The sequence below is a fragment of the Mauremys mutica genome, chromosome 2 (genome assembly GCF_020497125.1).
Source record: "Mauremys mutica isolate MM-2020 ecotype Southern chromosome 2, ASM2049712v1, whole genome shotgun sequence".
In the NCBI taxonomy this organism is placed as follows: Eukaryota; Metazoa; Chordata; order Testudines; family Geoemydidae; genus Mauremys; species Mauremys mutica.
Window position 1 is genome coordinate 105,986,490 of NC_059073.1, and position 22,466 is coordinate 106,008,955.

Sequence of the window (22,466 nt, forward strand, 5' to 3'; positions counted from 1 at the left end):
TAGTAATGAAGTTAGGATTACCAGCCTGTAATTCCCAGATTCACTTCTGCCGCCTTTTCTTAAAAATTGGGTTTACATTAACTATCCTCCAGGCATTTGGTACAGAGGTTGATTTAAGTGATGGATTACATAGCACAGTTAATTGTTCTGCAATTTCATATTTGAGTTCCTTCAGACCTCTTGAGTGAATACCAGCTGGTCCTGGAGACTTTACTGTTTAATATATAAATTTGTTCCAAAACCTTCTCTACTGACATCTCAGTCTGGAAGAGTTCCTCAGTTTATCTTGTCTTTAGTTAGATTCTTTACCTGCATTGCACATCTGCCTTAGTATGGCCCACTACCCTTGCTTCATTTTGCATTCATTCTTAGATCTCCAATCCTACATTGTATCCAACTTCTTAGATTATACTTCACCACCTCCCTCTCCTTGGGTTGATTCTATGGTCTCTTTTATAACTCTGCTTTTGATGCCTTCACTGTCCTCTTTAAATGATGCATTTGTCCTAAAACATCCCAGTTTTTGTTTACACTTTGTTTACTTCCTCTACTCTTGTCCCAGTGCCGTCAAATGCCTCGGGGAAACAATACGGGGATCCACATCAGGTTATCTTCATTATACAGATTTGTTCTTGCCCTTTAACATCTTTCTTCTTTGCCAGACAACTCTATTTCCCCTATTTCCCTGCTCTACTAACTTCATGTTGCTTCTCTGGTCCTTCAGTTGTTGGTTCTTCCTACCACTCTGGTTTGACTCAGGGCTTTGTCTTTGGATATTTCTGCTTTACAGTCCATTCCTGGGTAATCTCATTCATTCTGTGGCTGCTGCTTCTCCTGATGACTTGTAGATCTCCAGGCTTGACATCTCTTCCAGCTGTTGAATCTCATCTTCATTTGCTCCTACAATATCTTGTTGCAAACTCAGCACAAAAATTGAACCCTTTTCCCACTCATCCCATTCCAGTAACTTAATGGGAATTTTTTTTACTACTTTTCTCACATGCCATGCTCTTCCTCTCAACAGAGGTTCTCAAACTTTGTAACAGTTATCTTAACCCATCTTAACATATCTTGTGAACAACTTCCCAACAGTTTTTAATTGTGTAGACCACTTCATTTCCCATTGATGATCAAAAAAAATCTGTCCTCTATAGCAATTGCTTATATGGTAAACTATTACATTTTTAGCTGATTCCAAATTAAACTTTTCAGCTGGAAACAGAAGATACTAGTACTGTGTGCCTAGTTAGTATTTCATGGAATGCCTACCATCAAATATTTCATTCACCACTATGGATTCCCAGACCATAGTTTCTCACCTTTCTTCCTTCTTATTCTCTTTTTAAAGTATACTCAAAGCTTACTGTTCTCTTTTAATTGTTCCCCCCAATATTAACCCCAATAATTACCCAGAAAACTGTGAGGTTATATTTAGCCACTGATTTTTCACCCAGTTTTTAATTTTCAAAATAATAAATAATACATTCCTGGGAAATTTCAAACAAAATAAAAACCTAAAACAAAGGGCCTATATATCTATTGTAGCAAGGTTCTTCAGTAGCTTATCTTTACTGTAGGTTGAGTAAGGCTTGTATTGTGGTTTAGAAGCCTTGGTTTGTATATTGCTTAGTATCGGACTATTAAATCATAATCTAAGTCTTAAAAGTGACATGCATGGGAAAGTTGGGCTTGTGCTAACAAAGGATTTAAGTTTGTGTGTTGTGTTGCTTTCTTTCTTCTCCATTAGAATTTCAGGTCCTCTGAGCTATCTGAAAAACTAGTGAAATGGGAACATAAAAACAACAAAGGAGGTTGAACAAACTAGTAGAAGGGACTCTTAGTCAGACTGAGACTTTGTCTACACTGCCAACTGAATGACAAAACTTTTGTTGTTCACAGGTGCTTAAAAAAGCGCCCCCCCCCCCGAAAGACAAAAGTTTTGCCGCGGAAAGTGGCAGTGTAAACGGTTCGTTGTCAGCAGAAGCACACTCCTGTTGACAATGCGAACCCTGCTCATAGGGGGTGCAAATATTTTGTTGGCAAACGTGCCGACAAACTCCGTTTACACTGCCTGACTTTTAGCGACATGGCTGTGTCGACATCGCCATGTCGCTAAAAGCTGTGCAGTGTAGACAAATCCTCAGTGTTGACATCTTTAAGCCGGAATCTGTAGCGTTATAGCCCTTTTCCAAAGCTTTGACAGCACAAAAGGATTGAAAAGCAGCTGGGTTTGGGCTGAGAGTTCCCCTTTTGTGGGTTAGCTCTCAGCTTGTTACTCCACTTGATCCTAATGGTAAAGAGCAGGGAGGTGCTCAGGCACATCAGGGCATGGCTGTAGCACTGTGCTTGGCTATTCTCAGCTGGCATATGGTTTCTTGGGACTCATTGCAAGCTAATGAGTGCTAGAGCAAGTCCTCAGAGCAAGATCCACCTTAAAAATGTCAGCTGTAATAGGCTTCCCCATATCTTTTCTGAGCATAGTGGATACTCAGCACTCCAGAGAATCTGGATGTTGTTATTTAACACCTTTTATATTCAGTGACCTGACATTTTGGATAAAGAAAACTTTTGTTAAAGATTTAATATATGGCTTGAATTAAGGTGTTAAAGCTCACAAGAAAATCCTGAGACAGCATAATACGAGCGTGTGTAAAGAAGCAAAAAAGCCCAAGTTAATTGAAAATAACATAAAAAAGTCCTTTAGAGATCATCTTTTAAAAACATGACAGAGTGAATTGAGCTATATAATGGCTGTATACTCTACTATGTGCTATATAAGAAAAAGGGAACGAGAGAGGAAAGTAGTATGTCTGCATATTCCAATTAGAATGTTGCTGAAGCATATTTTAGGCATTCTCCTTTCTACCATACCTTAAATGAATGATTCTGTGCCCTTGATTGATTGCTTCTTTTTACTGCATATTGGGCTTAAATTTTCTGTGTTCTCTCTCTCTCAAGTTCATTTATTTTGGGGGGGGGGGGAACAACAACCCAAAGACAAAGTACCATGCTAAGAGTACAGAGATACTGTTTTTTGTTTCCCTGTCTCCATTTTAATCTCAGTTCTCTATTCCCCTCACACTAGAAATATTCATTGATAGGAATAGGATGAAGGTAGGTGACAATAAACTGGTTTAAAGTTCTTGTAGAAATCATGTTGGAGTGCATATTTGTGTCTGCTTAATCTTAATTTTATTAAAGAACATGCAGATATTTGAACATTAAGTAATTAAGTTAAGCAGAAACTACTATTAGGTAGTTTTGACCCTCCAGACTCAGTACTTAATTACAATGATGAATAGTTATACATGCTTACTGTATGATTAGAAATATTTTTAACTCCCAAGTGCAGTAGCTCAGGGCTACTCAATACTACAAATTAACTTTTTTCAGTGAAATCAGCGTACAATGCCAAGTAGTATCGTTTACAAATGTAGTTGTTTGACTGCTACTTAAGATGCTAAAGCAGTTGACAGTAATTTGCCTTATACACCTCTACCCCAATATAACACGACCCGATATAACACAAATTCTGTTATAACGTGGTAAAGCAGTGCTCCTGGGGGGCGGGGCTGCACACTCCAGCGGATCAAAGCAAGTTTGATATAACGTGGTTTTACCTACAATGCAGTAAGATTTTTTGGCTCCCAAGGACAGCATTATATCAAGGTAGAGCTGTAGTTTGTAAGCATTCCTTCATCCAATCTCTGTTGGCCTTTACATCCATGGAACCTGTTAGTTTGAAATTACAGTAGCTTTTGATTATATACTGTGTGTACTTCTACCATACATGTTGAAGGCTGATATTAATGTTGATTAGAATTACTAGTGTCTGTGTAGTTAAGATTATCTAGTTATTTGATTACTGTAATTTATAAAGGCAACTTTGTAAAACAAGGGATTAGATTAATCAAAAAAAGATTGAGTTATAATTTGCATCCGACGAAGTGGGTATTCACCCACGAAAGCTCATGCTCCAAAACGTCTGTTAATCTATAAGGTGCCACAAGACTCTTTGCTAATTTGGGATTTGTCACACTATTTTTCTTCATATTTTCACACCAATGAAAAGGTAATGAAAGTGGAGCAAAATCTTTCAAAGTACAAAACCTCTTTGATATCTGGGTACAAGAGTCAGTGTTCTGCCTTAGTATAACTTTTTTGCGTCATTCAATGCCTATTAAAGAAAGGACCATAATCTGCCTAGTGATAGACGGCATAGGGGTGTCTATTGTTATTCACCGGCTATTGCAAAATGACTTTATTTTTCTTTGCAATCTTTCAAGACTTAAAATAAGATACATGTATTTACTACAAGTAATGATACTGAATTGATATGGTATGTAGAAATTGTGGGCCAGAGTCAAAGGTACCAATGGAAGTGTAAGTTGCATGCTAATGAAGTGCTTCTAACTTGCACTTGAAAGAGCAGAAAGGGGTGTATCAGGAAAGCAGCTAATGAGGTTATAAGGAAATGAAATGAGAAGGGAGGAAGATACCTTTTCTGACACTGTAGTCTACACTGACACATAACTGAATGCCACTATTTGCATTTCCTCTGAATTTTTACCTACTAAATTAATGCTGTTGACAGGATTGTTGAACATAAAAAAATATACAGTAACACATTTTTAAATTGGCCTTTGAAAGTATGAAATTGGATGTCTGAAGTATTAAACATTTTTATTTATGCAACTCTGCATATTTATACAGTGTTTAGCGAACTCTGGATAAGACATTCTGCCTACAACAGTTTATAAAACCAAGGTGATTGCTGACCAATGTTAGATGTTCCTTACAAGACAGATAGTGTAACTCAAACCAAAATAGGGCAAACATTTGATTTGTGTGAGTGTGTTGAACACACATGCATCGTATGCTAAGATTGAAATTACTTTTTATTATAGAACTCTGATATAGTGAAATCTGAAACATGTCCCTTGGATTTAAGACCAATCTTCAGAATGTCGTGGATAGTCAATATACCACTATTATACAATCTACCTTTGTTTAGTGCTCTTATTTATTTAACTTCAGCAGGTACCAAGTGGAAGATGAATCCTCCCATTTGGATGAAATGCCACTAATGATGTCGGAAGAAGGCTTTGAAAATGATGAAAGTGATTACCATACTTTACCAAGAGCCAGAGTTTCTCACAGAAAGAGAGGCCTAGAATGGTTTATTTGTGGTGGATGGAAATTCCTTTGTGCCAGGTTTGTTGCATGCTGCTATTTGTTATGTCATGGAATAAATTAAATGTTTTTAGTTTTATATGAATGTCCGTGTGTGTGTGTGTGTGTGTGTGTGTGTATATATGTGTATGTATATATGATGTGTGCATATGTATGTGCATAAAATTGATGTGGTGGTGATATTCATGTGATAAATTCTATTTATTATGCACATTTTTGATCACCTCATCTGTTTTCTGTCAATCGGTTACAGCTACCCTGGAACTTAATATAACATTTCAAACAGCTGCTGCTGCGTACCTTCCTTTTTTCTTAAATCAGCCTGCCGGAAAAAAATGTAGTGCTTTCCCCTATAGATTAACCCCACACTTACACCTGTCAAGGGGCCCAGAATGGGCAGTATTCAGTGCTGGTCCTCACTTCCAGTTAAAACTCTACCTGGAGAGAAGATGGTAATATTTTCATTTATGTCTCTCACAGTGTTAATACTAATTTACTAGATTTGACTGATGTTGGTGAAAAGGAAAAGTAAATTCATGAGTTATAAGTTAAAATTTCAAATAAAAGGTACAGTAACTCACTTAATGTTGTGGTTCTGTTCCTGAAAAATGCAAAGTTAAGTGAAACAATGTTAAACTAATCCAATTGTCCCATAAGATTTAATGTAAATGTGGGGGGGTTTGGTTCCAAGGAATTTTTTTTGGGCAGATAAAAGGCATTATACTGTATACTGTACTGTACAGTACAGTACTGTACTGTGGTTGGGAAGTGCCCCTGGCTTACCCCACACAGGCACAGCCCGCTGCAGGCAAGGACGCTAGGAAGCACCTTTGCAGCAGCGGCAGCTTCCCCGGAGAACAGGCTTGGATTTTGCCGGGAATGCTCCAGACCCACTTCTTCCTGTCCCCGCTCCACTCCAGGCCCACCTCTTCCCACCCCCACTCCATCTCCTCTCTGGAGCATGCCACATCCCCCCCCCCAAAAGTTCTAAGCGCCGCTAAACAGCTCTTTGGTGGTGCTTAGGACTTTCTGGGAGGGAAGGGGAGGAGTGGAGACATGGCGCTTCCCTGCTCCTGCCCCTCCCTCCCTCCCAGAAAGCCCTAAGCGGTGGGGGAAGCGCTGGGAGGGAGGGGGAGAAGGCGGAGAAGTGGAACTTGTGCAATGCTCCCTTGTAAAGTCTCTGCTCTTCCACAGAATCTTACAAGCAGGCAGCAAAACGATGTTATAAGGGAGCATTGCACAACTTTAAACGAGCATGTTCCCTAATTGAACAGGGATGCAACATTGAAACAATGTTAAGTGGGACAACGTTAAATGAGGAGTTACTGTACATATAACTGATGTCCCTGGAGTGAATAAAGTAGAATTAGCTCTTGTTACTTTACCGTTATTTATAAACCTCTGGTGCTGAATTCTTATGCCAGACTTTGGTAGAGTCCCATCAGTAAATTACAGCACTGTATTCATTCTGTGCTATGTTACTTTATGTTTATAGTAAAACCCTTTTTCCATGTGTGCAATTTGCTGTGTGGAGCAGATCCCTGTGGCTGTATGGAGCTCTGGTAACTTCATGAAGGCTCTGTATGCGTGAAGGGTTCACCAGCATATAACGGCTTGCAGAATTTCTGATAATGATTTTGAACCATGCTAAATAATAATACCACTCACACTATAAAGTTACGTAACAGTTTACATTCTAACCCTTTATTATAGCTGTTCATACACTTAATTGACATTCACGTTTGGGGCTGAAAATTTCCAAGCTTTGTCTCCTTTCAGATGAATTTTTTGAGAGGTTGAGCCAAAATGGTTTAGACATTTTTGTGAAGGCTAGTGTGTGTGTGTGTGTGTGTGTGTGTGTGTGTGTGTGTGTGAAATATTGTATGAAGTGTTTTTGTTTTGTTTTTTCTACCTTCTTGAGCACTCAGTTTTATGCATTATGTACAGTGCCAGTAGAATATTGATCATATTGATTGAGAACTTTAGTGCCTTTGGATTATTTTCAGTTTTAGTAAAACAAAATGTTCAATTCCCCTCCCCCCCCCCAAAAAAAGTTGAGGTGGGGCAGGGTGCAGGCCCTAGTAGGAGACAACAGCAGGCTGGATAGTGGGCAGCCTTGGAGTTGTATGCAGAGTAGGCTGGATAACTGGATTGAGAGAAATAGCCTGTTGCTGGCAAGGGGGCCAGCACTGGCTATAATAAGTGGATAGTTAGTATCTGACGAACAAGTCGTGCACTGACTGGTTCAAATGAGACTGACAAAAGAACTGAGCTCTGGCTGGGGGATTTGCAGACCAGCTCGTGATCCTTTCCAGGAGGGAGTATCCTTGGCATTAGTACTAAGGAGGCCCTACTTTTTAACGCATACTGGGCTGCCCTTTTGGAATCTGAGTTAGTTGTTTTATCCTTTGTGACATTTTAAGAAATTGTGCCTAGAATATTTGTATTTCTTATTTTTGGCAGGCCTAACAAAGCAATCTTTGTTTACTTAATCAGAATCTGTGAATATATATAAGAACCCACTGAATGCTAGTGCCTGGAATGCCTAGTGCTAAGAGTGTCTACAGCAATTGCCTTTGAGTAAGTGGTACACCAGCACACTACGAGATACCTAGGAATTACTGTACCACTACTGTTGCAGACACACCCTGCAGTATGGTCAGGGTCATTATTATTTTGATTTGGTTAATGTGAGTTGTCCCTTTAAGAATAAGGTATTGCAGACATTGACTGTGTTTAGGATGGAGATCAAAGTGTTAGAGATTTTTTTGCCTGTGTCCAGAGAGTGGCAGATCCAACTGTAAAATAGTAAGGCTGTCTCTTACTATATATTTGTATGATGTCTAGCACAATGGGGCCCTGATTTCATTTGTGTACGCTAGTGAGAGCACCTACCATAGGGACCAAAATCACTTTGGTCACTGTCAATTTGTGATATCTAGCAACTCTGTAAAATTGTCACACGCAAGTATGAGGTGGTTATGGGGAGTTCAGAAGGGAGAAGATGGACCAAAAAATTTCTTTTTAAAAATTTCATAATTTTGCAGCTCCACCTCATGATTTTTAAACTTTTGGGGTTTACAATACTGGGCTTCTTAAAAATGCAAACATTTTTGTATGTCAAAAGTCTTTGATTACGGTTGTCTTATTTGAAAATGTCTGAACTGTTTTTGCTCAAACTTTCAAAAATATCACGCTAGCAGAGAACAAATGTGGAAAGTTTGACTAAGTTAAATGCATATGAATAAATCCCTGTGTTATGGAAACCATTGGACAACCTTTAACTACAGTATAGATGTTGCTAAGAGCTCTGACCAGAGTAGAATAATGTACTTTATTAGGAAATTTGCCTGTTCTGAAGATGAATTTTGCCTTTCCCGCTTGCAACGCAATTCATGATTTAAATGCGCTTTTTCCCCTGTAGACTGTAAAGTAACCAGTATAACTTTTACTTATTTCTTTTTTTCATAATACCGTTAAAAAGCAAACAGTGATATAGCAGCTGTTTTGTGGATGTAATCATTTTCCCCTTAACTTACAAATTCTCTTCAAGCTTGTGAAATTATAATGCACATAAATCAATACTCTGGAGTTCTTTGGGCTGGATTGATTTCTTTCTCATGAGATTTACATTCCACTTGTTATCAAAAAACACTTTGTCCCTATGAAAATGGTGCCATTGAATGGCATTTCCATATGAAGTGAAGGGGATATCAAATGCTCGGATTAATTTGGGCTCTAAGATGGCCTGTACACTTTCAATTAATCTGCAACGCATTTGTTATGCAGAAGCATGGGAAAATGCTGATCTTTTAAGAATGACATGACGACTGTGTTGCTTTTGGCCTGATTACTGAAGCTACCTGTTGAGTACAATAATTACAGTATGTTTTCTTTGGAGAAGTAGTTTCTGCTACTTAAAACCTAATAAGGAATGGCTAACCCTTGCAAACTATGCAGAGTTTTTATGTTATCTTTTTATTTTGATAAAAATGCAGTTTTGAAAAAGCTACTGACAAGTAAGCTTGTACGGTAAAAGTAATGAGAAAAAATAAACTTGTTGCATTAGGGATGTAGAGTTGGATTTTAGCTTTTGACTTAGAGAAACATATTTAGTATATGAAATAGTAGAGAGCCTTTTTAACATTTGCTGCTATTTTTAAATATAGCATTTAGTGAGTGCTGTGGGGAATTTATTCTTTTATTTCTTCAGACAAAGCAGTATAATTTTATGAACTGGGTTTTAAAAAAAGATAGTTAATAGACATACCTAAAGGAAACTCCTCCTTCTGTCTCAACCCATCTGCTTATCATAGTTTTTGTATTGACACAACTGAGTTGGTACACTTCTGTCTTTCATTTTTTTTTACATTTGCCTAATTTTGTTACTAAAATTTGTAGCCAGATGGTAAAACTCCTAGCTAAACCTTAAAGAAAAGGTTTCCTGTGTCTTCATAATTAGCTTATAGCATATAACGTCTTTTGTTGTTTAAAATTTTGTTTTATATTTGGTGTCTCCTGGAGGCTGAAACCTTTTAGTTGTTTTTCATTCCTGGGCGTATTTGGGTATTTAGTATGTAGGTCTTTACAGAGGTCAGATAAACAAAAATATCAATATCAGGAATCAGTCTTTGATTACAGTGGGGATCCCTGTTTAATCAGGAATTTTGCTTAAAAATGAATGTTGTGAGATTGCCAGCAGTTTGTATGTAAGTAATCAAATAGGTTAATATTAGAAAATGACTTGGCCTAGTTGTTTAATTGGTGAGCCCTTGACGAGATCTACTGCACAAAATTTCTGATGATGTAGGATGTTAATTTTAGCACTTATTAAATATGATTTTTTTAATGTTTGAATACTGTCAGGTTTCGACAGCCTGTAAATTTCCTCGAAGATCTGATGGATTTTGACATGCATTGAAGTCTGAGTTAATGTACTCCTAAACTACTCAGGACTCATGATGACAAGATGGACATCTTAAAGTCTACACATGAACTGACAGGGATTCCTGCTATGGTTATAAATTGCACAGGGACTGACTGATTTTTAGTCCCAAAGTAGTAAAACTCATTTGTTCCAGAAACATTTCAAAATGGAACTGGCAAATCCATAATAATTTCCATCAGCTGAGACTTTCTTGCATCTGAAGGCTTAAAGCATGCTTATCTCTATGTGCCAATCAATACTTGTTATCAGAGGTATCTCAATTGTTTCCCAGTCACAAACTTCATTCCTGTGTCTGTACTTTTCAGAGTTTACCAAGCTGATGGTCATTATGGCGACTGCCTTCAGCTATCCTTTTTCCTATCATATAATTCAAATAAGTAGTTTGAGAGCTTCCTCCTGTTCAAATGCTCTGTAGCAAGAAAGGGAATAATTCAGTTGCTTCATAGTCTGAAGCAGATACTGAAGGTAGCAAAAAGGCTTTAACATCAGAAGAAATTATACATCTAGAAATGAGGTTGAACACCAGGTTAGGTATAGTGGTTTTTACAGACTAATGTGGAGAATTGATTCACACGATACAAACTTGAAGGCCGGTTAAAAAATCTATTAGTCCTAGTGGCTTATCTGTTCATCTCTCCATGCACAAACTTACTGTTTGCCATACAGTGTTCTCTTGGAATGTAACAAAACAAGTTTCATATCCTGTAATGTGGGACTGTGCTCTAATTTTGTCCCTTGGGTATATGCATTTCTTTGAAGAAGGTATTATTCAGAGAAAGGTGTCTTATCACTCCATACTAACTGTTGCTGGAAAACTATAAGAAATAGGGGTGATCAGAAAGCAAAGCATTTTTCCCTTCCCACTAGCATGGAAATAATAAAAACGATGCATTTTTTATCATTTTATTCTCTTATCCTTCACTTGTGAAGTTTTCTGAATCTTAATCATGGTAATGTACTTACCTGTAAATTCACCAGCTGTGCTTCTAAGCTAAAATACTTCTTGTTTGTTAGCATACTCTCTAAACCCCTGTATAAATTTTCATGTTTCAAAAGCCAGATTTATTCCTTGTCCAAAATTAGACTTACTCTCTTGAGTAAACATTTCAGAGGGCACAGCGATGTCTTTTTAAAAAACTTGGAAAAGTGGAGTGATAGGTATGACTTGCTGTTGTTAGTGTAAATCAGTTTATTGTCAAATTATTTATATTTTATTGATTAGTTTTTTGAAAAATAAAAGGAGGGGAAAAAAAGAAAAAGGAGGGAAGGGAAAGGAAGGAAAGCGGGGCAGAGAGGGGAAAGGAGAGATCTGTTTCCATGCACTAGAGGTTAATCAAAGATTTCTAAAAAAAATAAACCAAATCTTTTAAAATTTGTCTGAGGCCCCTCTTTTTGAAACATTACCTGCTCATTAGCTGCCAGGTCAGTCAAGCCGCTGTGCCAAGCTTCTATCCCTAGAGGCAGCCTGCTCTTCCATTTAAGCAATATGAGTCGTTTGGCTGTAAGTACTGCTCTAGAGAAGCAAGCTTTCTGTGATTTGGAGAGATGCCCAGTATAACGGGACTCTCCCATAACATATGAGCTAGTGTGGCTCTGGAAGACTCACGTCTACAGCATCAATCTGTTTTGATAAAGTTCGTGCACTGTAACCTAAGTTGTGTACAGTGTGAATGAAATACAATTTAATGCTGACTCAGCCTTAATCACACGGGTGACAAATGAGATCCAGTCCAATTTGAGCTTAAGCAGTTTCTTGTAGCATTCATTTTGTATGTTTTACAACAGTGCTGTTACCACCCATGAATCACAGATACATGCAAAAAAGGAGAAGGCAAGAGAAATAACCGATCAAGTTACCTCTTCTGGGGACAGGGTGACTTTTTAAAATCTCTGGTCTCTGCTGTGTTCTTTGCCTGTGTCTTCTCCACTCTCTTGTCAGTCCCAGGCCCTCTCAGAGGTCCAGAGAGGCCCAGGCCACTTCCAGCTTTTGAGGCCCCTAGCCATAATAAAAATAAAAAATGATGACACATGAAAACAAAATAAGGCACCCCCCCCCCAAAAAAGAGTAAAACATAATTTAAATTTTTTTATTTAACAAATGCTTTTCTAGACTTTTTCTGTGCAAAAAAATTATCTTTTACCAAATTACATCTCTTATTTACTAAAATTAGCAGCTCTAAGCTGAGCGTGTCTCTCATTTTGGTCCGATAGCGATGTGCATAAAACCAAGTTGCAAAACTTATCAAATGCCCCAAAATTAACAAGTGTCTAAATTTGAGGCCTCTTTTGAGCTTGAGGTTGAGGCAAAATGGCCCTCCTGGCCCCCCCTCTGTTTGGCCCTGGTCAGTCACCCTGTTCCATAACTTTGCCCTGATTCAGTTACCAAGTTACCTCATTTCTGTACCTATCTATTGTGAACACCTGGCTAAAATGTTCTTATGCATAAATCACAATAACTAACCTAAACTAATACATTTTTGCTTACCCTACTAAAACTTACTTTTATTTGTCTACTTCTATCTGCTGTTAATCCCACTGGCTCCATCCAGTTGTTTTTATCTTATTGGTCTGTTTTTTTGGCCTTTGTTTTTTACTTGTTAGTTTGTCTTGGCACCAGAAGTAAACAATTCCCTCAAGACATTCTGTTTCACCCTGCTATTTACACAGACCAAGGTTTTACAAAGCAAGACACAAATCAGGTTTCACACAACCCTCAAGCTGTTTCAATTAAGTTCTGACAAGCTGCATCAGCAGAAATACATTCAAAAGCTAAAATTCCTTTATTTTCCCATATTATATATAATCATTTCTTTAATACAATTCATTACACGATTTTCCAACATGTAGACCAATAGTATAGTTTTAGTATTGAGTATTGTATGTTTTCTTACTCAGGTACTTAGGAACACCTCTTAATTTAACCTAAAATGATAATATTATGTGTGTCTTTTCATTTATGATTTTCAGCCTTCTATTTATATAAGATTTCTAATGTGCCAGTCACTATCTAGACATCATTTCCTTAAATGGGGTCCATGTCAGTTTTACACTGAACGAGCATGAGCTAGCTGTCTTTCATCCATATTCTGTTTTCCATTGGACTACGGGAATAATCAAGGAAATACCATTGTCTTTGTTGGAAGACAGAGGATTGTATAGCTTTGTTTTATTGATGGCATGGCAGTTTGTGTTGTCTTAGGATCTCCCCTAATGGTTTTGTATCATAGGACTGGAAGGGACTTCAGGAGGTCATCTAGTTCAATCCTCCGGCACTCCTAGCAAGACTTTATAGATCAGGACTGGCCCTAGCATTTTTCAGTCTAAGCAAACTGCAGTATTTATTTTGATTTCTAAAGCAGGATGATATTTTGCCATTACTTAAATAGCATACAAAGGTAAAAAATACAATCACCCCGATAGCCCTACATTCTTAACAGAAATCCAGCTGTTAGTATGGAAGTACACAGTAAAGGGGTAATCAAACTTAACTCTGCCCTGGAGTGTCACCTTGAGGGAAAAATATGAAATAATATATTGTCTTTTAAAATAATTTAATCTAATCTGGGATCACAAACAATAAATGTATGGACATACCATGGTGTCAACAATCACAGCAAAGTAAAGGTTATTTCGGTGCATAAGTATGTATTTCCATACATTTAATGTGTTAGGATTTCTTTAAATGTAGCCTTAATTCTGAATTTCCTTTGTTTGTACTGCTTGTTTTTGGGTAATTCGAACATCCCTCTAATGGGTTTACTGTTGAAATTACTGGTAAATGCTCTCAACCTTAGCTCCATTTTAATTTAGTTTTTGGTCTTAAAATAACTATCTGTCCTTATCAGTTCCAACATTACAAGGCCAACTACATTCAGTTTCATTCATAAGTGTACCTGGACCTTAAATGGAAAGGTCTGTCAATTCGTTGGATCGGATGCATCCCATCCAGAAAAATGGTCAGTCTTCCCTGCTTCTTGTATGCTGGTACTGTGCTTCTCCAATAGTTTAAAACTCCTTTTGTAAATGCCTTAAGGCAGTGGTAGGCAAACTGCAGCCCATCAGGGTAATCCGGTGGCAGACTGCGCGACAGTTTGTTTACATTGACTGCAGGCACAGCCGCCCGCAGCTCCCAGTGGCCACCGTTCCCAGCCAATGGGAGCTGCAGGAAGCGGCAGCCAGCACATCTCGGTGGCCCGCGCCACTTTCGGCAGCTCCCATTGGCCGGGAGCAGCGAACCATGGCCACTAGAAGCTGCGGGCAGCCATGCCTGTGGACGGTCAATGTAAACAAACAAATTTCTATGTGCAATTACCTTACTGAGGTTTGTGTCCTTCCTAATGATATCAATGGTTTTGTACTGCTCAGTTAGCTAAATATCACAAAATTATTTATATTATTGCTATGCCTGGGAGAGAGAACTAGATGTCACCTCACTGAATCTGGTAAGATTACTGCATAGATGTTTCTTAAAACATGGTCCAGTTCTATAAAAGAGCTTATATGGCATCTTAAAATCTACTTGCACGTAAACTGAAGTTCTTCCTGGGTCTTTGTGCATTCCATCTTAAGAGATATCGCACTACCTACTATTGAGTCCCAGAGCAGAGTATCCCTGTGTGTATGGAGTGCTGACCTGACCTTAGTTCCTTCTTCTGTATGGCAAAGAACATTAGGAACCTTCCTACTTTTCTACTTAGCATATCTTCTCCTCCATCCTGCATAGTTTAGTTTAGCCTTAGTTCAGTACCCCTTCTTCTCAGGAAACAGGACTCTTTTTTTCCCTTCAGGGCTGGCATCATCCTTAAAAACTACATCTCTCCTACTCGTCCTTCCATCCAGAATGAAATGCTCATGTGCACTGTTTAATATGTTTGGATGAGGCCCATTGTCCTCCACTGAGGTTAGAAGGTCATCTCCTGTATTGAACCTTCATGTTGCCTTTTTTGACGTAGGACCTCACTTTCAATATGCACTCCTTTTGAGTCGGGAGAAACCTTACCAGCCTTCTCCCTCTCCACTACCTCGTCTGCCCTCTCTGCAGTTCCCTCTTGAGTGGAAGAACTCCCTATAGAGGTCAGAATTTTTTTTTTAATTACCACTGTTATTCTCCATAAGAATTTTTTATTAGTGTTTGTTTTATAATTATGGAGGTGCCGGCCACGTCTCCATAGTCAAGGTTGAGTTGTTTTGCACTTAAAGATTGGCTTGGGCATTGGTGCATGAAGGTTTCTCTCTCCTGTTACTGCTGCCTTGGCTCCTTTTTGCCATGTGGCACAGCATTGCCAGGGATCCAAGACAGGAGCTCAGGAGGAGCCCTTAGAGCTCAGAGACATTGGGATTCAGGAGCTGGGGGACTGGACTCTCCCCTGACTCACATTGACACAGGGCTAGTCTCACTAACATAGCCCTCTAAACTAATAAGGCAATTGAGAATTAAAGGTCAGGTTTGCTAGAACACTTTGAATTTGCTCTACTGTAGTGAATAAGAGAAGCTTGTACTTAGGCTTAACACTGGTGTTCCCTGGTTGCTTTGGAATACCAGTGAATCTGCTCTTTAAAGTTTTATATGCATGCACACAGAGTCTGGAGTTTTTAATAATTAAAAAAAATGGAAATTTCCAAAGAAAAAACTCAGTTACATTACTTAGCTGTAATTTTAATTTCATTTTAAGTGTAAAACACATTACTGGGATGTTGTAATGCTCCCCAAATCCAATATTTTAGATCCAGATAATTCAGAGTTAAGATTATACTTAGGGATGTCTAAACAATAAATTACTGCACAGCAATTGGGTGTAAACCTACAGTGCTCCAGCACGCCATACACTGTCTGTATAGACTCTGTTGCTGCTCACTAAAGTTCCCTACTGTAAATAAAGCACACTAGGGTACTTTCAGTTCGCGGTAGCAGGTTTCACACAGTCAGGTAGTGTGTGCCATGCTGGAGTGCTGTAGATTTGCTCCCCAGCTTGCTGTGCACTAACTCACCATGCAGACAAGACCTTAAAAGAAATCCAGAAATGCACACAAACAACCTTGACCCCTGCTTTGTTACAAATACAATGTTACAAATACAATGAGGTGAAAAAATGTTTTAAAAATTAGGTTAATCTAATCTGGGAAAGCAAACACTAAAATGTCTTGATTGTAATCATCTGGTTATTGCATACCATCATTCCAAGGCAGAGTTAAGGTTGTTTAGCTGCCTTACTGTGCATGCCTACTTTAACAGGTTAGGATTTTTTTTAAATGTAACTATAAAACTGAATTTCCCTACTACAACGTACCTGTAATGTGTTTTACCCTTGAGAGTACATATCAGTAACTGAACTCCATTTTAATGCAGTTTTTTTGTGTGAGAATGTTATTGTATTCCAGGTTAGAAGTTGGCTAGTATGGAACATAGCCAGCAATTGGCAGGGAGAGAGCTGAGCCTGAATGAAGGAAAGACACAACTGCATTAATTAAGTGAAGGGATTTTTAGGGTATTAGGTTTGAGACAGCTGTGGTGAAGTAATTACTCCAGCACACTAAAAAATTACTGTCCTCTGAAGAGTTGAGGGTGGCTGCCATTAGAAGAAGAGGAAAATGCCATCTGGAAAAGCCCTGTTTTTTATGGTTATACTTCGGATGCACAAAGCTACCATTTTTGCTTAATTCAGTCTGGTTTCTAAATGAAACAAAAAACCTGGGTTCATCAATCAGTTGGACTTCTAAAGCTGCTAGCAGTGAGCCCTACTTGTTCATGGCTTGGCTCATATGATCTGTCACATTTAGACTTAAAAAAAATATTTAAGAAATATGTGTAGCAGCATGAATGAGTAAAAATCTCAGCAGAGACAGTAACTAAGCTGTATTTCAATTACAGCAAAAAGATCAGTTTTTAAAAATCAAAATCTAGCGTTCATTTCCCTGAGGGAAAGTGAGTAACAGAATAAACAGATTTATCTTGAAAAGCCTGCTGTTAAGAAGGTGATAGCAGCAACACATAATTTTTACAGGTAAGGCTAAGTATTAGAAATACTCTACACCTGCACTAGATATTGAAACCATCAACACTTTATTTATGATATAGACATAAGCCAAAATTTCAAACCTGAGGGCCTAAATATATTCTCCTAACTTCAGATTTCCAGGTTTGAAAATATTGGCATAATATATAGAATAGCTTTTTAAAAAAATAAACCAAATATTTCTTATTCTTTACAGTTGCTGTGACTGGCTCATAAACATTTGCCGAAGAAAGAAAGAGCTAAAAGCTCGTACAGTATGGCTTGGATGTCCTGAAAAATGTGAAGAAAAATATCCAAGAAATGCTATAAAAAATCAAAAATACAATTTCTTTACATTTATACCTGGGGTAAGGCTACTAATAATTGCTTGAAAGTGGGCTTAGTTTATGCCCCTTATGGTATCTTAAAAAAAGTCTGAAAAAATAGATATTCTTACCTACTTCATACGTTCTGTATTTAATTTCTCATTCTCTTTATTAGTGATGACCCTTACATGAGTGTAAAACTTTTTGTTTCTAATCTCACTGTATTTTCAAAGTGGCACAGATTATAGAAGTGCAATTTGCATGTAATTCAATGAGTCATGTAGCTAGAATTCCATGCAGCTCTCTAAAATTCAGGGATAAATGTTCTTTTCCCTTTCTTTATACCTCACTAGAAGTTATAATCCTCTCTGTGTTACCACAGCTGATTGTGTGGAAATGATTATTTTGTCACAGAGGGTTGACTTTAAATGAGGAATAAATAGCTGAAAGTTCATGCTCCGATGCAGAAGTCTTTAACAGCAGTGAGTGCGTATAATAAAAATATAATAAATATAAATAAAATAGTGAACATTTTTCCATTTAAATAACAGGACTTGGTTGCTCTTAAATTATTTTAAGGACATTGTTAACAAGACCTACTTTAAAATTAACGTGCTGTCTTTTCAGATCTGTTTTTACATATTATGGTTTTAAAGTACAGAATTATTTTATACGTTGAATGCACCTTTTAAGTACTTTTTGTTATTGCAGACTGGAATGTTTGCCATTTTATTTAAAACAAAGGTCACAGTGTAGCTTTTTTATTGTTTTTTGTTATTTAACAGAGTCGATTTGAGTGAATTCTTTGCCTTCAGTGTTCATTCTTTCATAAATTACAAATTGACGTTACAAATGTTTTGAATATCTGTTTCATTGTTTTTTGGATTTTTAAAAATTTATCAGTTTTGCTGAAAATACAACTTTTGAGGAGAAATGTTTCAATGACTAAAGGATGTTAAGCTTTTACTAATACACTTTTCATTTGTATGGAGTCCTTTTTTTGTATTAACAAACTGTCTTGTAGGTTTCAATACAGAAATGTTTTGTCCTTTTGAATTTAAGTAATCATACCTGTTTTATATTGAGCCTATACCTCTAACCATAGTCATCCAGTAGCTGGCAAATGCTTGATATCCAATATGTCTCTTTATTAAAACTCAAAAAAGTAATGGCTCCATAATTAAGACCCATCTTTTATCAGGGTAATAAAATGTCAATTGTCTAATGCAGATAAATATTCTCATCTTTATTGAATCAATCCAATGTTTTCTTCCTTGGTTTAAATTATTAAATACTCAGATTGGTTACACAGTGTATACTTTCATAAGGGTCACAAAGTTCATTAAGTATATGGTAAGCTATAGATTGTTGTGGTTAAAAATATATATGTATACCGGTATTACTAAAACTGTCACAAGGCACGTTCCTGATGCCTGTAAAGGTGAGCCATATTTTGCAGTTACCTGTTGAGGGAGATAGCACAGTTCAGATTCTTTTCCTAAGAAGATATGGTACTTTGAAATGTTTTATAATTGCACAGTAGGAATCCTATTTTGATTTTTTTTTAAGAAGAGTAGCAGTTTTTTAACTGTTAATTTATGCTAATTGGTACTTTAAATAAACCACTGGTGAGAAGAAAAAAGGCTAATCACCCTGCCGAGATTAATTTGTGAAATAATTCAAACATTTTAGATATCAGAGGAAAATGTTTTATCGTGAACATAAACACAATATCACTCCAGCATAGTTATTTATTATTTTAACAATTACAGCACTGTACGGTACTGTAAATAATTTATGTAACTTTTCTCTGTAAACATTAATAGTATTAAGTTAATAATAAATGTACTTATTGAATGACTTCTGTTGAATCTTCCATAATGTTGTAGTGCGTCTGTCACTTAGTTGTAATTGTACTATTTGCAATCCCACCATTGGCAAATATGGGTATGGTTTATTAGTTTCATACCAAAAGTAAATATATTTGGAATAATTTACCAAGCAAGATATTATCAATGTTTTACTTTGACTTAGCAAAGCAAAAAACAAAATAAAACAAAACCACTCAAAATATTGCTCATGAGAACCTGTGTTGTATCTTGTATATTGTAATAAATATGGACCTAAATATTAAAGCTTCTAAATTTTACGTTATGGTCATCTTGTTACATTTACACAAGGCCAAAAAGTGTCTCATAAAATTTTCATGTCCTCATGACTTTCCTGGACAGTCTTGTTCTCATGTAATTTCTTTCTTCTGCCTATGATGATCTTTGCTTGGAGAGGGAACCTGAAAAGAGGGAACAAAGGTAGCTGAACACCATGTTCATGCTCACTAGTTCAGTTCCCACTATAAATCAGCAACTTCAGGTCTATTGTAGCTAATAACTATTCCCAGAGGCTTTTCTGCCTACTGCGGCTTTTTGGAGCACAGTAGTGCTTCAGCCAAGATGCTGACATACTCCCTGTGTTGGGACCATGGAGTTACTGACATGCAAAATTAGATCACCCAAACAACCTTAATTTTGCTTTGTATTGATACCATGAGGAAAAAGAAACTGTCTTTAAAAATCAGTTTAATTCAAATTTGGACCACAAACACTAAAATGCCTTAATCATAATTGGTTTTTGAATGTTGTTGCTGTAGGGCAGATTGCAGATAGTTTGAGTTAATTCCAGGGCAAACCATTTTACTATAATTTAATCCAGATTAGATAGATGGAGATATACTAGAGATTATTGAAAATAATACATCTTGAAAATTCAGTGATCGTTATGCCTGTGATTGCTGCTGTTTATGGGTTGTGGGGGAAAGTATTTAAGTAATTTTAAATGATTTTCTCTGTACATAATGGTTCCTATAAAAAGTGATAATGAACTAATTTTATTAAACACACAGTATAATGAAGTTATACTTATGGAAAAAGTAAAAATTTTTCATGTACATTCCTGAAATACAATTTTAAGTAATTTTTTCTGTTTTTCTTTTGTTTTTCATTTTAGGTTTTATATGAACAGTTCAAGTTTTTCTTGAATCTCTATTTTCTCGTCGTGTCCTGCTCACAGTTTGTACCAGCATTGAAAATAGGCTACCTGTACACCTACTGGGCTCCTCTGGTAAACAAAAAAGCTGATATGAGATAGGTTTTAGTATTAGTCTGCTTCTGATTTTAGAATTGTATTTATAAAATTTAAAAATTATTTTAGATGCTTATGTTCTAATGTTGGAGGGAGGCAGTGGCGGCAGGGTGCTCAATTGTTTGTTTAAACTATATTATGGGCACATGTTCCCAAAAGTATTTCTTGCTCCCCAGGAGCTCTGCAGCTCCTGTGTGAACTACTTCCATATCTAAATTGTTAGTACTCCCTGTCTAGCTGGTGGTAGCTACTGAAATATGAAACAAAAACATCAGTTTTAGTACAGAACATTTGGTACATTAATTTTGTTTTTGACATTTTAATCAAACACTGACTGCAAAACTGATATGTATAGTATTTTCCGATGTTCTGTAGGTTTCATCTGTATGAGAGGGCACAGTCAGAAGTTTAAATTCTTCCATCCCTTCAATGTCAGAATCTTCACCATTTTCTGTCTCCACAGCAAATGGAGGCAGATAAGATCTTTGGCTCTTTGACTCAGGACTGCCCCTCAAGAAGAACTATCCAGAATTCTCTTCCTCCAAACTATACAGATGGCAGAATCAAGGTCTCCTTTTGTAGCAGAACACTTCACAAGATTTAAAAAAATAACTACATTTCTCTCTGTTTCTTCATTGGCTTCAAGGTTATTCTCCTTGTAACTGTTACAATCCACCCTCTCCACTTCCCCCAAAAAGGGGTTTCCAAGGAGGATTTAGTGGGTGGCTCCTCCCTCAGGATCTCCAGATATAACTCCCGGATCATGTACGCATACTCACTTTAGCTCAGAGAGAGCTAGAGCGAGTATGAATAGCAGTGTACCCATGATAGCATCGGCAGGAACAGCTGTTTTGAGTACGTACCCGCAGGATTGATGTGTGTTTGTACTCAGCACAGCAAAGCTGTGCTGCCATTGCCTGTGCTACCATGGTTACGTTACTTTTTATACTTGCACTAGCTCTTATCAAGCTATTGCAAGTATGTATATGCGAACTAAGAATCACGCCCCTGAATTGTAGTGTAGGTGTAGCCTAAGGCAAGCAGCAAGGGAAGACTGAATGCAAGAAATGTCCTCATTGTTAATCCCCTCGTTAGGCTCCTGGGGGCAAAGAGGAAGCTGCCAGTTGGGGGTGTAGGCAAGGTCTGTGTTGAGGCAGTTGAGAAGGCTGCAAGGGAACTCTACTTGCAGTTTGTGTATTAGCAAAGCTCATACCAAGATGGTTGAACGGGCTTCAGGAAAGCTCCATTCTGAGACTAGACTCCATTCATCCAGAACCAAGTAACAGTGGGCAGGAGGTTCAAATGATTCAAATTCCATTCCCTTGAGGATGAGTATGCCTTCTCTCCCCTTCTAGCCTCCATGGGTCCCACAGGAGATTAAAAAATGGCTGCTCTTTTCCTTTGGGAAACTTGTAGGGAACATGCCTTTCATCTCTCACTTTTAAGTCTCTGTTGTAACTCTCCCCCGTGTTCCCTCAGGGATTTGGCCCAAGGACCAATAAAGAAGAAGGCCACTCAGCAAGCTTTTAAAGGGGCAGCACAAAATTTCAGTTCTCCTGTAAATTAGCTTATTCCATTAACTTCAAAACTCCCTTTGATGTCTTAAAAACCAGTCAGTTTTCAAATATTCTCTAAATCTGAGGGGAAATCTCTGAAGTCAGGGCTTGGATTAAGATAAAGCAATCACTCATCTAGACTTCTCAGAATTAAGGATGCATAGGGCAGGAGATCTGTCTTTGCAGGCTTCTGTGTTTTTGGAGGAAAACACACAAGTTTTTGTTAACTTGAGAAAGTCCTGTAATGCCTCTTCATCCAATATAAGGACGTGGTTAAGGAGGGATATTTATTCTCTATTAAGGCAAAATGTCC

General features: G+C 37.5%; 1 protein-coding gene across 2 annotated transcripts in view; it reads left to right on the forward strand.

The window, feature by feature from the left end:
- The window catches only part of ATP9B (ATPase phospholipid transporting 9B (putative)), a 338,734-nt gene that overhangs the window by 39,112 nt on the left and 277,156 nt on the right, over window positions 1–22,466 (forward strand). For both annotated transcript variants that reach the window (XM_045006684.1, XM_045006685.1), the window contains exons 2-4: window positions 5,038–5,214; window positions 17,351–17,501; window positions 20,463–20,576. In XM_045006684.1, the coding sequence (XP_044862619.1) occupies window positions 5,038–5,214; window positions 17,351–17,501; window positions 20,463–20,576 (442 nt within the window). The remainder of the gene's footprint in view (window positions 1–5,037; window positions 5,215–17,350; window positions 17,502–20,462; window positions 20,577–22,466) is intronic.